Source organism: Notechis scutatus, chromosome 1 (assembly GCF_049901735.1).
Source record: "Notechis scutatus isolate UNSWTSFEM ecotype Mainland chromosome 1, rNotScu1.2, whole genome shotgun sequence".
Lineage (NCBI taxonomy): Eukaryota > Metazoa > Chordata > Lepidosauria > Squamata > Elapidae > Notechis > Notechis scutatus.
This window is the reverse complement of record NC_142009.1, coordinates 160428998-160445001: the sequence shown is the minus strand read 5'-3', so window position 1 is coordinate 160445001 and position 16004 is coordinate 160428998. Positions and strand designations below refer to the sequence as shown.

The window sequence follows — 16004 nt, the reverse complement described above, 5'->3', positions numbered from 1 at the left end:
TCAGATCACCAATGTGAAACACAATCATGAACAGACAACGAAGAGAGATCTTAGAGAAATAAAGAAAATTAAGCATTATCACAGCGTATTCTGGACCAGGGGTCTACAACCTTAAACACTCAAAAGAGCCATTTAGACCGGTTTCCAACAGAAAACACCAGGAACCAATAATTTAACAACCGGTGTGACTGGGTGGATGTGGTCAATGTGACATCACTCACTCCCACCCAGTCACCTGACCCTCCAGCCATGCCTCTCCAGCTGGTCATTAAGGCAGAGAACCGGTTGTTAAATTATTTGCATCTCCGGCCTCACCCCACCCCTTGCCACATCCGGCTTTGGGTGTGTTGTTCACCTTCTCCTTCTCTCTCTGTCTCTGTCTCTCCCTCCCTCCCTCTCTCTCATTGTGGCTGTGCATTGTAATGGGTTCCAGGAGGAGGAGGGGACCCTGTCTCCCCCATTTGTAAAGTGCGCTAAATTTCACTGTGCTGCGCAAGGCGCTGCAAGAGCAAAGGCCAGGCCATGGAGGTGGCAACAGCAGCGGCGTTGGCCGCTTCTCTCCGCAGCAGAGGGATGAAAGGAGGGAGTTGCAACAGAGGGCTAAAAGAGCCCTGTTCTGGACAATTGCAATCAGTAGGGGTCTGGCAGCTTTTTGAACCTACGGTTTTGTTTTCTATTCACTACAATTGGGAGGAAATTTTTAAATATTTGAAACACAGAATTCCACACATACCATCAGGTGAAAACTGATCCCTGTCAAACATGGTGATACACAATACATCTTGATAAAGGTCTTTGATGAAGAATTGACAGTTAAAGTTCCATTTGGGATTCAAGGTATCTGGTAGTGTCCTGGTAGTGTAGCTTTGAGATCCCATGCTAACTTCGCAATATGGGTTGCTTTTTCCTTAATTCAAAACAGAAGTGTTACCTGTGTTTATATTATTAAATTCATATGCTACCCACCTCACTCTGCAAAGCAACTCTGCGGGTTACAATTAAAATAACAAATAATAAGAATCTTCAATAAGGAAATAAACCAAAGACAAGATTGATATACCAGTGGCATCACACAGGTAGTCCTCGACTTATAACAGTTCATTTAATGGCTGTTCAAAGCACTGAAAAAAAGTGACATGACCGTTTTTCATACTTAACGACCATTGTAGCATCTCCATGGTCAGGTTGATCAAAATTCAGCCATTTGGCAACTGACTCATGACGGTTGCAGTGTCTCGGGGTCATGTGATCACCTTTGGTGACCTTCTGACAAGCAAAGTCAATGGGGAAGCCAGATTCACTTTACAACCAGGTTACTAAGTTAACAACTACAATGATTCACTTAACAACTGTGGCAAGAAGGGGGGGGGAAACTTACTTAACAATTAATTCACTTAGCAACAGAAATTTTGGGCTCAACTGGGGTTGTAAGTTGAGGACTACTTGTTCGTATTAGTCCACCAGCCTCCTCCAACACAGACCACCAAGCCAACTGGCACAGCCAGGTTTTAACACCTTCCAGAAGGTCAAAAGGGTGCATTCACAACAGTTTCTCCAAAGAATATGGTTTTCATATTTGGTTATAAATGTCTGCGATGATCTTCAGCATGTTTGTTTATTTAATGTCTGCAATTATCTTTGGCATGTTTATTTAATTTATAGCCCACCTTTACTGTGGGCTTGAAAATAAGCACTTGGGTATTTTTGAGGAGTTTTTTTTTTTATAAACTGCAGGAGGCGGCGAATGCGGGGGCCAACGGGAGAGGGAACGCAGCTACTGCTGGTCCTGTTCTCTGTATCCCACTGTTTGCTTGCCTGCAACTGCAACGGACCAAGCTCTCGGGATGCCTTGGCCTCCACCACCCTGCCTGCTGGCCCAACTGCTGCTGGGACACTTCTCGGCTGTGGTGGGTGCCATGCTAGCCGCCCATGCTACTGCTGGCCTTGTGGGGGATCTTGGCCCTCCTGGCAGGGCAGGTAGAGGCCGCAGGCAAGCAGACAGTGGAACAGAGAAGGTGGGGCAAAGCGTCCTCCTTGCAAGCAGATGAAGCTTTGTCTCCCTCTGGGGGAAAAGTGTGCAGGAGAGCCAGGCAGAGGCAATTCCAATGTGCTACCCACTCTGTCCCACTGTGTCTTGGGCTTGCCTGCGGCCGCGCCGACCAAATACCCCCACAGGGTGTCAGGATCACTGCCTCCCCCAATCCCCATGCTTCTGCCTCCGCCCGCTGCTGCTGTGTGAGTCTCCCACAAGCCTCCCATGAGTCGGGCAGCTGCACAGTCCAGATCGCCTGTCTTCTCTATCCCCCGCCTCTGCGTCCATGCTCAGACTTAACGGTATTTGTGCTGTGCCAAGGGGCCGGCAGGCTGGATACCATCAGCCCCTGCACGCTCGCCACCTGTCATGCTGGCCACGTCCATCCCCCGCCCGGCCTTATTTTTGGGATACGGCTTATATTAGGTCCACCCCCCAAAAAGTCAGGCTAGGGCTTATTTTTGGGGTGGGTCTTATTTTCAGGGAAACACAGTATTTATTCATATCTTCACCATACTACGCAGGAAAAAAGATCTCCCCTGCAAGGCTGCATATTGTATTCTGGAAATACATGCTTGGCAACCTCTACTTCTAACAGCAAATCCCCCTTCAATTAGTTTAAACTATATGGTCAGATAGTTGACAATCCATCCCTAAATTATTACCATTAGGTTTACAGGCTTTTAATTCTGTTGCTTCAATCACATGCACCATCAAGCGTCCTATTCCTGAACTTTTCTGTGATCGAGCTGAAAAAGAAATAAAAATGAGATGAGAAAAAAAGATTTCAGAACATACTATCTATTGGCAGATTTGCACAAAAGCTATTTCTGCAGTTTGCAAGTGGATCAATTTGTTCTGGGATTGTTTCATGAATACTAGGTACTACAGCAACCAGGTTGTCTATTGGTATTTATACAGATCAGTCAGTGTTTTTCTGTTAACACATCTACACCTAAATAAAAAGGAATCTAGTATATCTTTAGAGATGGTACTATTCAACTTATTTTAAAACCCAAAGTATCTTTATGAATCCTGTTCTCTTAGAATTTTTGAAAATGTCATCTGGCTAACAAAATATATCACTTGACATACATGCCAAATCCTTCCAATCTCACAAAAACACAAAAATAGCTGCTACTAAAAGTTGCAGTCAGTCGCAGATCAGCACCTTGGTAAGCCTTTTCATGTTTCTTTTTTTCAGTTTCAATATATTGTTCTGAGGCGCCTTTAATTTTCTGGACCCAGGCAGTTCTACAAGAATAAATAATTTTGTTAAAGGATAATAATATAGACAAATTCCTTGTGAGTCTAATCACATGTGGCCAATAAAGCTATTCTATTCTATTCTATTCTATTCTATTCTATTCTATTCTATTCTATTCTATTCTGTTCTGTTCATAACAAAAATAACATAAGAGATTTGACTTCATCTGAACACAAATTTGTGAATGTTACATTCTAATTTCATTTCTAATTATTGACTCCTGAAAACATACAACATATAAGAAATTTTAAATATGAAATCTATAGTAGATGTATAGATGTACTGATCAATATGTTTGTAGCCATATAACAAAACAGAGCAAATTTCTCTATTCTCAGTATCATTTATTATAGAATGTTAAAGCTGCAACAGACTATTTAAGGGATTTTGTATGCCAGTTTCCCTTAAGGTAATTAGTATTCTCTTTACTTTCATTATATTTGGTTACAGAGAAAATGAATCCTGGAATTTCTGCAATTCGTGAAATTACCAATCTATTTTTTAAGTATTAAGATACAAAGTCAAAGTATGCAGCCAATTTGTGATACACCCTTGTGTTTGAACATTTTGTTTTCAATTGTTTTATCATGCCTTTTGGATACAAATAAAAGTTTTACTACAGTCAAAGAATCCAGGAACAAGCATAAAAACAAAAAAGACAACAGCATACATTTTGACATTTCATGGGAAAGAAATTCAGAAAATGTTTCATTCCTTTTTTTAGACATGAATTTGGAGGCTCACCTTTCATTTATATTGTCTGTTTTCAGTGTGTAGACTCGGTCAATATGGGAGATGTGGAAAATTGGCTCATCACTAGAAGGGTCAGTTGGCAATTTCACTAGGACTTCATTAAGAAAAATAGGCTGGAAGAAACAGATTTTGATTCAGTTAGTTCAAACATTTCAGCAAAAAGTGACAGGCTGATTAGCAAAAAGGGATTGAAAAACTTGCTAATCTGAAGAGGCTTGTTTTGAATAAAAGTTTGTATCTGAAATTAGGAATGATTTTGAAAGAAGCCAACTATTCATGCAAATAACATTTAATTCAGTGCATCAACCTTTTCTTAAAAAAAAAAACAAGTTGAAGGAATTTGATAACCATAATCACTTCACTTATTATTTTCTTTTTAAACCTGGCATTCTTTCTGAAGAACCTATTGTGCCCATAAATTACGTTTTATTTTGTTTAAAAATAAAAGTGTTGAATGTAGCTCTATACATCTTAAGCAAGGAGAATAAGTTTAATCTTCACATCAAGTATTCTCTTGGAACTCCTTCCCAAGTATATATTTGTTGTTTCATCTCTTGCAAGGAATGATGACTTTCATATTTAGATGAGCCAAAGGGATAGGCTTCTCCAGAAAGCTTGACACAGTTGAATAGCCACAGCACACAGCATCCATGTGCTCATAGCCAAGAAAAAACATGCCGTTAGAAACCCAAATTTGAATGCATAAAAATAAATTTAACAACATAAAAATAAAACTCAGCAAGACTTCCATAACTGGTATGGCTCTTTAGCTTTTCTTATGAAGGAAAGAAAAGTGTTAAGCGCACCAACGTGCCTACCATCCCTGTCCTATTGTTTCTTTTATATTTTTTTATTTTTCTTATATGTATCTATGTATTCATAACTATGTTTTTACTTATACCTATTATCTTGTAAGCAATTGACAAATAAAAAAAATAAAATAAATAAAATAAGTATGCTGCTGAAATTAGGCTAAATAATGATATTGAATAGAGCAACCTTGTTCTTAAAAAAAAGCCCACAAATAGGTTGCATTGTGCCTCTAACCAATGTTTAGGCAGTTTAGAAAAAATAAGTCCCATTGATACAGATAATGACTTTATCTACAATCTGACTTTTGGTTAGTAAATTCAAAACTATTATTGCTAATTAGAAGGTGTCATGATACAATTAACACAAGATGCATATTGGAAGAAGAAAATTACAGGTTAAAGAACAATGTATTTCTATTCCTAGAAATCCAATTTCCTCCCAGGTGAGATAACTTGAATTCACTCACCACTTTGTACATTTTAAACTGGGAATTTGATTTGGGACTGAACAGTTTCTCTGATCCTGTAGAGACGAACTGCTTCACCATGTAGGTGAGAAGGAGGAAGTCATTGAAGAGAAAACCATAGAGTTCTTTGTTGCTCTTTGTCTTATAAAGCTTGCCGCTGTGCAGAAGTTTCCGTGGTCCCAAACAGTTGGTCAGTGAGTTGAAAACCAGTTGCTGGGAGAGAAAAAAAATGATGCAAAGCACACTGATTTTCTTCACCATATAAATTATTCCACTTAAAAACCATTTTGCTTTGAAATTAGAGAACAAGAAGATAAACAATTTTATATGATATGGGACTTATTTTATCAACGGTTAGATAAAAAGACAAAGAAGTAGACTAGGAAATTTTGTAATAGAAGACTAATAGATTGATATAGAACATTATATAAAAATATATAACCATTGGACAAATGCATAATATAAATGTATAATAAAATCTAGAATATCTCATATAAAATGATGGAATAATAGTTTAGTCAAATGAATGATTAATAACTGATAAATATATAACCGTATATTAGATTGACAACGTGAGAATCTATACAACCTATGAGTAAGGACTATGAAAGGATAGCACAAAAGATTTGTACCCAACTGACACACTGTATGTATATAACTGGAAGATGGTTTTATGTTTTTTATGTTTTGTCTGTATGTTTGTCTTAAAAAAATTAAAAAAATATATTAAAAAACCCCATGTTGCTGATATCATGTCTTATTATAATTAGTCCTAGCAAATGGTTCAATTTTCTCAATTTGGAATATTACATTTTTACATATTTAGTATCTATGAAAGGCTTTTAATAGGCTTTGAATTTTGCTTTTGTGTTCTGACAGGCTTATAAAGGTATGATACAACATCCCTCTGAACATTTCTGGAACTTGAACTAATTATTTTAGAAGATGTAAAACATCTTTCTGTAGCCTTGGGGTTTTGTACTAAGAGAAGTCATTTCTTTTAATTTTCTTAAAAGGCATGCTTCTCATTCATCTAGAAACAAATCAATGTCTCAGAATGGATAACTATTTGCAGAAAGCATTATTATGGAGCTTGCGTATCCTGGGGCAGTGCATGGCTCCAGTATTTCTTTCATTGCCATTGTGACGTAGTTGTTCCAAGATTTCATTAAATCAGCGTCATTTCCTTTAAAAATAAAGAAAAATTCTTGTACATCTGGTAAATTCTTGTATATACATTGCCTATATAATGCATGGATGAATGTATTAGGTGTGTAATTCAGATACTATATCTAAGGATTTACGAGGTGTTGACTAGCATTTCTTCCATGCCATAGGAACTATGCAATAGCACATTTGAGTTGGATCTCTTGACACTGAGCCCCAATTACCTCAACAAGTCCTTCGCACTGGACATGGGACTGTATCCATTCAAGTCTGTCTGAATTCTCCTTCTCACGCACCCCCTCATTCACCTGGGAACACAATTCTTCAGCACGCTCAAGAGCCTGCTTCAGATTATTGTGATCGGGGTGAGTTTCGGGGGTATTCTCCAGAATCTGGTTGCAGAAAAAGACAAATTAAGTCATAGTTTAAGTAAAAGGCAATATTGAGAAGAAAAAAACCCCATTCTTATATTTCCATAAATATATTTGCCGTGCTGTACTCCCCCTTCTACAAGAGGCAACTTATTCAGAGATTCAGGAAAAGAGCAACCAGGTACTCACACTCTTGATGAGCAGAGGGTAGCGAGTAATTCTCTGCATTGGTTTCAAGAGAAAGCTGGAGAGGGGCATGCCTTTACAGCGGGAATCTGAGGCCAATTTCTACAAATTTAAACAAATTTGAAACAAAAACATACATTTTTATAGAAATATAGAACATCTCTAGCTTCTGAAAAGTTTATAACAGTTGATTTTAAGGGGCGTGCATAAGCGCACCAACGTGCCTACCGTCCCTGTCCTATTGTTTCTTATTCTTCTTTTATTTTTCTTATATGTACCCATTTCATGTATTCACAACTATGTATACACTTATACTTATTATCTTGTAAACAATTGGCAAATCAAATAAATAAAAATAAAAATAAATAAATAGATTTTCTATGTTTCATAGCCGCTTGTGCCTCTATTTTACAGAAGACAATATCTTAACTTTTGAAAACTACAATAAAGCTGCTTTTCATGAAATCTGAGAGTTGGGCAGAATACCAGCCTTATAGTTACCTAATATTGAGGTTTTTCATTTTAAATGTATCAAAGGGCTTTCATAATTCAGAAACTGCATGATTCCCCCCAGCAGACATATGCATACAAAAAGATAAAATAATAGGATAAGACTGGGAATCATGTCAATTGGTTCCTAGAATGACAAAAGCTGCAAATGCACAGAATAAAACTACATAACGAAATAATGTAACCTAACTGAAGGTGTCTCAGTTAATTTAATATTTCCTTCAATGTGCTAAGTACTTTTTTTATAAAGGAAATATTGAAAGAAGGCAGGCAGATAACTGTTTATTGATCTAAATCATGTCATCATCTTAGCACCATCCACAGGTTACTTGTATAGGTCAAACCTGTAACATGGCAGGTGTTTGTACATGCATCAACATGTACTTACAAATTTTGCCCTTTCAACCCTTCCACTAATCACTATGCACCATGCTTGTCAAACTGCTAACAGCTCTACATTTTTACAGTGAAAAAAAATGGCTTGAGTCAAATTAATGGATATCAGAGTAATTTAAAATATACCACTACAAGAAGTTTTACATGCTCTTGTAACTGTCAGAAGGGGCATCTTTGCTTTTTGGAGAGGGAGTCAAGGCTTGCTTCTATTCTTCAAGTAGAAAAAGTTACTGTTACACTTGCACAGGCAACCCAAGGGGAAAGGAAAGATAGTGAAGAGTTACTGAATAATAGCCTACTTTCAAAAATTCTTTGAACTCTGGCTCTTCATCTGTTTTTTGCTGTAACAAGGCAGCTCCATTAAGCTGGCAGCTGCAGAATCGAATATAGGCTTGCATATGGGATAACTGAGCAGCCAAGATGTCACCAATCATCTGTACTGGCATCTTTTCTCCCCCAGTCTTCTTACGTACCCGAAGGGCTCTGGGAAAAAAAAAAATCCATGGAAAAACAGATTGATTCCAGAAATTCCAGAAAGATGAAGCTATAAAAGGCCTTGCAAACAAGGCTTTCTGTTTCACAAGACACTGTGGGAAATAGGAGGGATGTGGATCTGGCAGGCACACCAAATAGATAAAAATGCGGTCTCTCAGAACTTGCCAACTTGGAATTTGAATACTTTGCAAAATGGCTGTCTTGGTGGGCTTGACAAGATACAAAGCTTTTATTTAGCAAGAGGAACACTGACAATCAATCCCATCACTCAGTCCATCTAATTTACAACCAAAAGGCCCAAAAGCAAATTACAAATATAAACTTAGCATTAGATGTCAATGACTCATCTTAATGTCCAAACAAAACATTGGATTATAGTCCTCTGTCATTTTTATCTTATAATAATGCCTCTGGAATCTGTGCGAGTCCCAGAAAAATTCTTAGAAAATTATGCTTGAGGCTCACACACTTATTTTATTTAAAAAAAAAAAAAATCTAAATCAGAAAGAGAAAATCAGGGCATGAAGCCTGGAATGTGCCAAAGGAGGTATCTATGAGCACCCTGGAATTCCCACTGTCTCATTAGGTGCACAGGTTGTAGTTTACCCTACATATAATAATCATCTCTTCCTAGTTTAGGACCTTTCAAATAATGGAAAAGAGTGAGCAGAGGCGATCAAAAGGAGGGTCCAGTAAGTGGAATCCTGGAACTGCAATGAAATAAGACTGTGAATGCCAAACTAAGAACCTTCTCCCTTCAAACTCGTATCAGATCAGGCAATAGATGGCAGAAAAAAAACAAAACAGAATAACATTAAGGAAGAAAGCAGAGATATATGCTCTTTATATTTTGGAGAAAATTTAAAAACTGAGGCAAGAGGTACGCATAGATAACTTGTGCCTCCATTCAACAATATAGGGGTGGATAGGGATTAACTTAATGATATGATTGCTGTTTTGGGTTGAGGCATTTAGCAGGACAAAAATTACCAAAACAGTAGTAGTACTTACTTCAATAACTTTGTATTACACAATATGAGCTCTTTCCAGTTGACGAAGATTAATCCCATTTCGGGTTCCGTGAGACAGCCTGCTTCAATCATTTGTTTCTGGAAAACCTACAGAGAGGAAGAACAATATTAATGATAGTTGTGACTCAAATCACAATTGGCTCAATAAGTAATAATTTATGAAATATTTTATTTATTCTTTCTAGTGCACTCAAGCTGTTTGTCTGATAATTTTTTTTTCCAAAATATTTGACATTGTTGAATTAGAGTAATCAGATGCAAAGAGGATTGTCGTCTTGCTCTTCAGTTTATCAATTTTTGAGGAAAAAAACACAACTGCAGATTCTTTCTCTCCTGTAACACTGTGATAATAGATACTAAACTCCTTTCTGGAAATTCTGGAACTCCATTTTCCATTTCACCTGATGAAAAAAAAAATGATTCTTTCAAATCTGTATATTTTTCCTGTGGAAGATGAACTGATTTTAGCCATTCTTCTACCAAGGGGATCAAATATTCTTCCTTGATCTGACGGAATTATTATAATTCCAACAGTATTCAGAAAATAAATTATACATTTTAGCAATCAGACTTATAGTAATATGCCAGCAAATAAAACACATTACATTAATTTTCTCCAAGTGTGGTATATAAATTTGATCCTCCTTCCACTGAAATTCCCTTTCTTGCATATCTATCATTATAGCTAATTTTGCATTCATATAATTGTAGTCTTTAACTTGTTCAATTTCTGAGTCATATTTCATCAATCATCTAAAGACACAGCATTGTTTCAAATTTCATATTGTAAGGCTTTCAAATTTAATCAAATCTCTAAGTATTCCTTTTGTTTCTGCAGTTCTTTTTAATACATTGCTCAAAAAAATAAAGGGAACACAAAAATAAGACATCCTAGATCTTAATGAATGAAATATTCTTATTAAATACTTTGTTCATTACATACTTGAATGTTCTGACAACAAACTCACACAAAAATTATCAATGGAAATCAAATTTAGCAACCCATGGAGGTCTGGATTTGGAGTTACACTCAAAATTAAAGTGGAAAAAAACACTACAGGCTGATCCAACTTTGATGTAATGTCCTTAAAACAAGTCAAAATGAGGCTCAGTAGTGTGTGTGGCCTCCACATGCCTGTATGACCTCCCGACAACGCCTGGGCATGCTCCTGATGAGGTGGTGGATGGTCTCCTGAGGGATCTCATTCCACACCTGGACTAAAGCATCCCTCAACTCTTGGACAGTCTGTGGTGCAACGTGGTGTTGGTGGATGGAGCGAGACATGATGTCCCAGATGTGCTCAATTGGATTCAGGTCTGGGGAACGGGAGGGCCAGTTGATAGCATCAATGCCTTCGTCTTTCAGGAACTGCTGACACACTCCAGCCACATGAGGTCTAGCATTGTCTTGCATTCGGAGGAATCCAGGGCCAACCGCACCAGCATATGGTCTCACAAGGGGTCTGAGGATTCTATCTCGGTACCTGATGGCAGTCAGGCTACCTCTGGTGAGCACATGGAGGGCTGTGCGGCCCCCTAAAGAAATGCCACCCCACACCATTACTGACCCACTGCCAAACCAGTCATGCTGGAGGATGTTGCAGGCAGTAGAACATTCTCCACAGCATCTCCAGACCCTGTCACGTCTGTCACATGTGCTCAGTGTGAACCTGCTTTCATGTGTGAAGATCACAGGGCGCCAGTGGTGAATGTGCCAATCTTGGTGTTCTCTGGCAAATGCCAAACGTCCTGCACGGTGTTGGGCTGTAAGCACAATCCCCACCTGTGGACGTCAGGCCTTCATACCACCCTCATAGAGTCTGTTTCTGGCGTTTTGAGCAGCCACATGCACATTTGTGGCCTGCTGGAGGTCATTTTGCAGGGCTCTGGCCCTGCACCTCCTGTCCCTCCTTGCACAAAGGCGGAGGTAGAAGTTCTGATGCTGGGTTGTTGCCTCCTACGGCCTCCTCCACATCTCCTGATGTACTGGCCTGTCTCCTGGTAGCGCCTCCATGCTCTGGACACAACGCTGACAGACACAGCAAACCTTCTTGCCACAGCTCGCATTGATGTGCCATCCTGGATGAGCTGCACTACCTGAGCCACTTGTGTGGGTTGTAGACTCCATCTCATGCTACCACTAGAGTGACAGCACCGCCAGCATTCAAAAGTGACCAAACCATCAGCCAAAAAGCATAGGAACTGAGAAGTGGTCTGTGGTCACCACCTGCAGAACCACTCCTTTATTGGGGATGTCTTGCTACCTGCCTATGCTTTCCACCTGTTGTCTATTCCATTTGCACAATAGCATGTGAAATTGATTGTCAATCAGTGTTGCTACCTAAGTGGACAGTTTGATTTCACAGAAGTGTGATTGACTTGGAGTTACATTGTGTTGTGTAAGTGTTCCCTTTATTTTTTTGAGCAGTGTACAATATAATTCATTTGCAATATTAAAATCAATGTGGAAGAAGAGGTCGTTATAAAAATAAAAGTATTAAGAAACTGTCTTATTAATAAAATCTTTAGTTATATAAATGATTTCTTTCCTCTGTGCTTTCTTTCTGCTTTCCTTTTCATAAAAATAAACAAAGTATAATAAAGATAATAAAAATCTGGAAGAATTCTTTTTTTTTTTTTTTTGTATTTATCTCAAACACTGTGTTGCTCTTTATTATTTCTTGTAAACTGCTTGTTTCTATTTCAATCAATTCAGATATATTTGTGCATGCCATCTAAAAGTCCAGCTTCCTCCACAGAGATGTCTAGCCCATAACAAGTTACAGTTCAGTCTGTAATCTTCCTTAGGCAACTATCTTGATAATAAAATTAAAGTTTGGAGTTGCCAGTTTTCCTTTCATTTCATATATAATGTTGAATTTAATCCTTGCCTTGTTTTTAAAATCCATATACCATTTGATAGTTTATTTATTTATTTAGTCAAACAATTATTAGATAACAGGTATAAGTATAAACATGGTTATAAATACATGAAATGGATACGAATAAGAAAAAAAAGAAACAATAAGACAGTGACGGTAGGCACATTTTGGTGCGCTTATGCACACCCCCTACAGACCTCTTAGGAAAGGGGTGAGGTCAATAGTAGACAGTCTAATGTTGAAGATTTTGGGGTTTGGGGAAGAAACTACAGAGTCAGGTAGAGTATTCCAAACATTGACCACTCTGTTGCTGAAGTCGTATTTTCTGCAATCAAGTATGGTGCGGTTTATCTTTACTTTGTATCTATTTTGTGCTCTTGTATTGTTATGGTTGAACCTCAAGTATTCATTGAGAGATAGGACATTGCAATATATAATTTTATATACTATACTTAGATCGAACCGAAGGCGGCATAGTTCTAGGTTGTCTAGGTCTAAAATTTCAAGTCTGGTGGCATAAGGTATTCTGCTACGAGTAGAGGAGTGGAGAACTCTTCTTGTGAAATATTTCTGGACTTTCTCAATTGTATTAATATCAGATATGTAATGCGGGTTCCAGACTGATGAGCTGTATTCAAGTATTGGTCTAGCAAATGTTTTATATGCTCTAGTTAGTAGAGTGATATTACCGGAGAAAAAGCTATGCAGGATTAGGTTAACAACTCTTAATGCCTTTTTGGCTATGTAGTTTTACAGTGGGCTCTAGCACTTAGATCTTTTGAGATGAGTACTCCAAGGTTCTTGACGAAGTTTTTGTCATCAACAAGATCTTGACTATTCAGGTTGTATTTTAGTTTTTGAATTTATTTTACCAATATGTAAGATTTATTTGTTGAGATTTGAAGTTGCCATTTGTTTGATCATTCTGATACATAGTCGAGGTCTTTTTGAAGGGTAGCAGCATTGTCAGTGATGTTGAATAGCTTTACATCGTCAGAGAAAAGAACACAGTTGTTCTTAATATAATCACAGAGGTCATTAATATAGAGTATGAAGAGAGTTGGCCCTAGAACACTGCCTTGGGGGACCCCACTGTTGACAGGTACAGGATTTGATAGGATGTTCCCAATTTTGACCATTTGTTGCCTGTTTGACAGAAATGCTTCAATCCAGTTATGCAGGTGTCCAGAGATACCATAAGACCTTAGTTTTAGGAGTAGTTTGTCGTGTACCGCTGAATCAAAGGCTTGTAAATTGCGTCAATTGCTTTGCCCTGATCAAGTTGTGTAGTCCATATGTTTTTACAGTGCAAGAGTTACAGGTTACAGGACAGTTTCCTTCTGAAACCAAACTGTTTGTTAGAAAGTAGGTTGTTTGTCTCTAAGTGGAGGATAATGGATTGGATAATAATTGATTCCATGACTTTACAGGTGACGCAGCATAAGGAGATTGGTCTGTAATTTTCAACTAGGCTGGGGTCTCCCTTTTTGAAGATGGGAATGACTGTGGCTAGTGACCATAGATTTGGCAAGGAGCTGGTCCTGAAAGATTTTTCAAAGATTATGCTTAGAGGTTCGGCTATGGCAGTGGATAGCTTTTTAAAGAAGTAGGCACAAACTCCGTCCGGTCCAATAGATAAAGATGGTTTTAGATTGCATAGTGCTTTTCCAACATTGACTTCTGTAAAATCGATATGTATTAGATTGTTTATGCCAGTCATTTAATGTCTTGTTTTCAATATTTATTTAAATCATTCCAATGATTTCAAAGGAGACATCATATGATAACTAAAACAATCACATTTTGAACAAGAGATAATTCTCTCTGGAGTCCTTGGTGCTCTTTGACTTGGTATTTGCAGATGTTTCATTACCAGACTAAGTAACATCATCAAGGCTAGTAAGTGTGGTTTTGCTCCCTGTTTATATATAGTAGTTTGTCCTGCCAGTGATGCAGGGAGTTTGGCTTTCTTCTTGACAGTTCTTTGTTTAGACTATTGTTTTCTGCTAGATTGATTGCCTGCTTATCTGAGTGTTGGCTGGAGGATGCATTATGGTCTTTTTTTCCTTCTTACCTTTTTATTGTCTCTTTTGAATGGTGTGTAAATGTGGTTTGTTATCTATGTATTCGTTGATGGTTGATTTGTCTGAAAGCCAAACAAAGTATTACACTGCATATTCAAAAGATTAATATGTGTTTTTACTGTATAAAGTATGGAAATCCTCAGGGCCAATGATTCTTACAGTACAGCACTGAATGAGGTATGCATGCTGTTTTATTTATACTGGGTGGTCAGTTCTCACCAGACCTTCCAATTTAATTAAAAGCAATGAAAACATTTTTATACAGTCACAACTTTTCTTTCCAAGCAGATCTTACCTCCAAGACAAGTTGAAGGTCATCCATGTATTTTTCTTCTGTCTGGATCAACTCATGTATATAACCCTGCTTCTTCCTTTCCGTGGGTTGCATTGTGTCAAGACTCTGGAGATCAGCACACCCTATAAAATTAAGCATTCTTAATCATTTTGAGCTTATTTGTTCAATACCACATAGGCAATGAAAATTCTCAGTGACTCTTTTAATGAATAAAAAAACCCAAAACTGACTCTGATACAGGTGTATAGAGCACGCAAAACACATACACACACACACTTTCTGATGTCTGCATGGTTCTCATCAAGGGTATAATTTCCAGTTTTCATAATTAGGAGTTTTGCTAAGTTTATTTTATGGTCTGCTTCTGAGCTGTCCATGTTACATCACAATTTTATGTTTGTAGTATATTCTGTTCTATCCAACATCACTGACTTAGAAACTTGGCACCAGCGGCTGACTCTTGCTTCCCTTGGCCTGCAAAAGGTTTCTCTCCCCTCCCCCTAATTTTTTTTTATTTAAATAATGTATCTGAAGCAATATAAATCGTATATTCAAAAAATCAATTTTTTTAAAAAAAATTATAATATTCTAGAATTTTATCTAAAAAAACCTCAAAAATTACAATTACAAATTCTTAGAAGTGATTAATGGCAGTTTTATGCCAATACGGAGGCTCATCAAATACAAAAATATCAGAAAAATATGCCAGAAAAAAACAATGATGGTCTGTACTGGATAAAGGATATACATCTATATATCTATAGATGAATAGATATACAGGATCTCTCTCTCTCTCTCTCTGTCTATTGTACACGCATACAAATCAATGGAAAAAAAAAAGACTTATGACCTTTTTTCACAGTTACACCCATTCCTATGATCCCCATGATCATGTGATCAAAATTCAGTTGCTTGGCAACTGGTTCAACTTTATGACAATTGCAGTGTCCCAGGTTCATGTGATCACCTTTTGCAACCTTCCGACAAGCAAAGTCAGTGGGGAAGCCAGATTCACTTAGCAACCAGGTTACTAACTTAGTAACTGCAGTGATTCACTGAACAAATGTGGCATGAAAAGTCTTAAAACGGGACAAAATTCAATTAACAAATTTCTCACTTGGCAACATAAATTCTGGGCTCAATTGTAGTCATAAGTTGAGGATTCTCTCTCTCTGTCTCTTTCTCTTTCTCTCTCTCTCTCTGTGTGTGTGTGTGAGAGAGAGATGAAAAATACCAGCTTACATGGTTCTCCCCCA

At 37.7% G+C, this 16004-nt stretch overlaps 1 protein-coding gene across 4 annotated transcripts in view; it reads right to left on the bottom strand.

The window, feature by feature from the left end:
• The window catches only part of ITSN2 (intersectin 2), a 79584-nt gene that overhangs the window by 1680 nt on the left and 61900 nt on the right, over positions 1–16004 (bottom strand). For all 4 annotated transcript variants that reach the window (XM_087949213.1, XM_087949211.1, XM_087949214.1 and 1 more), the window contains 10 exons: positions 14749–14870; positions 9468–9574; positions 8261–8444; positions 7059–7157; positions 6723–6890; positions 5332–5544; positions 4044–4165; positions 3204–3286; positions 2698–2781; positions 734–907 (listed from right to left, as the gene is read on the bottom strand). In XM_087949213.1, coding sequence (XP_087805339.1) covers positions 734–907; positions 2698–2781; positions 3204–3286; positions 4044–4165; positions 5332–5544; positions 6723–6890; positions 7059–7157; positions 8261–8444; positions 9468–9574; positions 14749–14870 — 1356 coding nt within the window. The remainder of the gene's footprint in view (positions 1–733; positions 908–2697; positions 2782–3203; positions 3287–4043; positions 4166–5331; positions 5545–6722; positions 6891–7058; positions 7158–8260; positions 8445–9467; positions 9575–14748; positions 14871–16004) is intronic.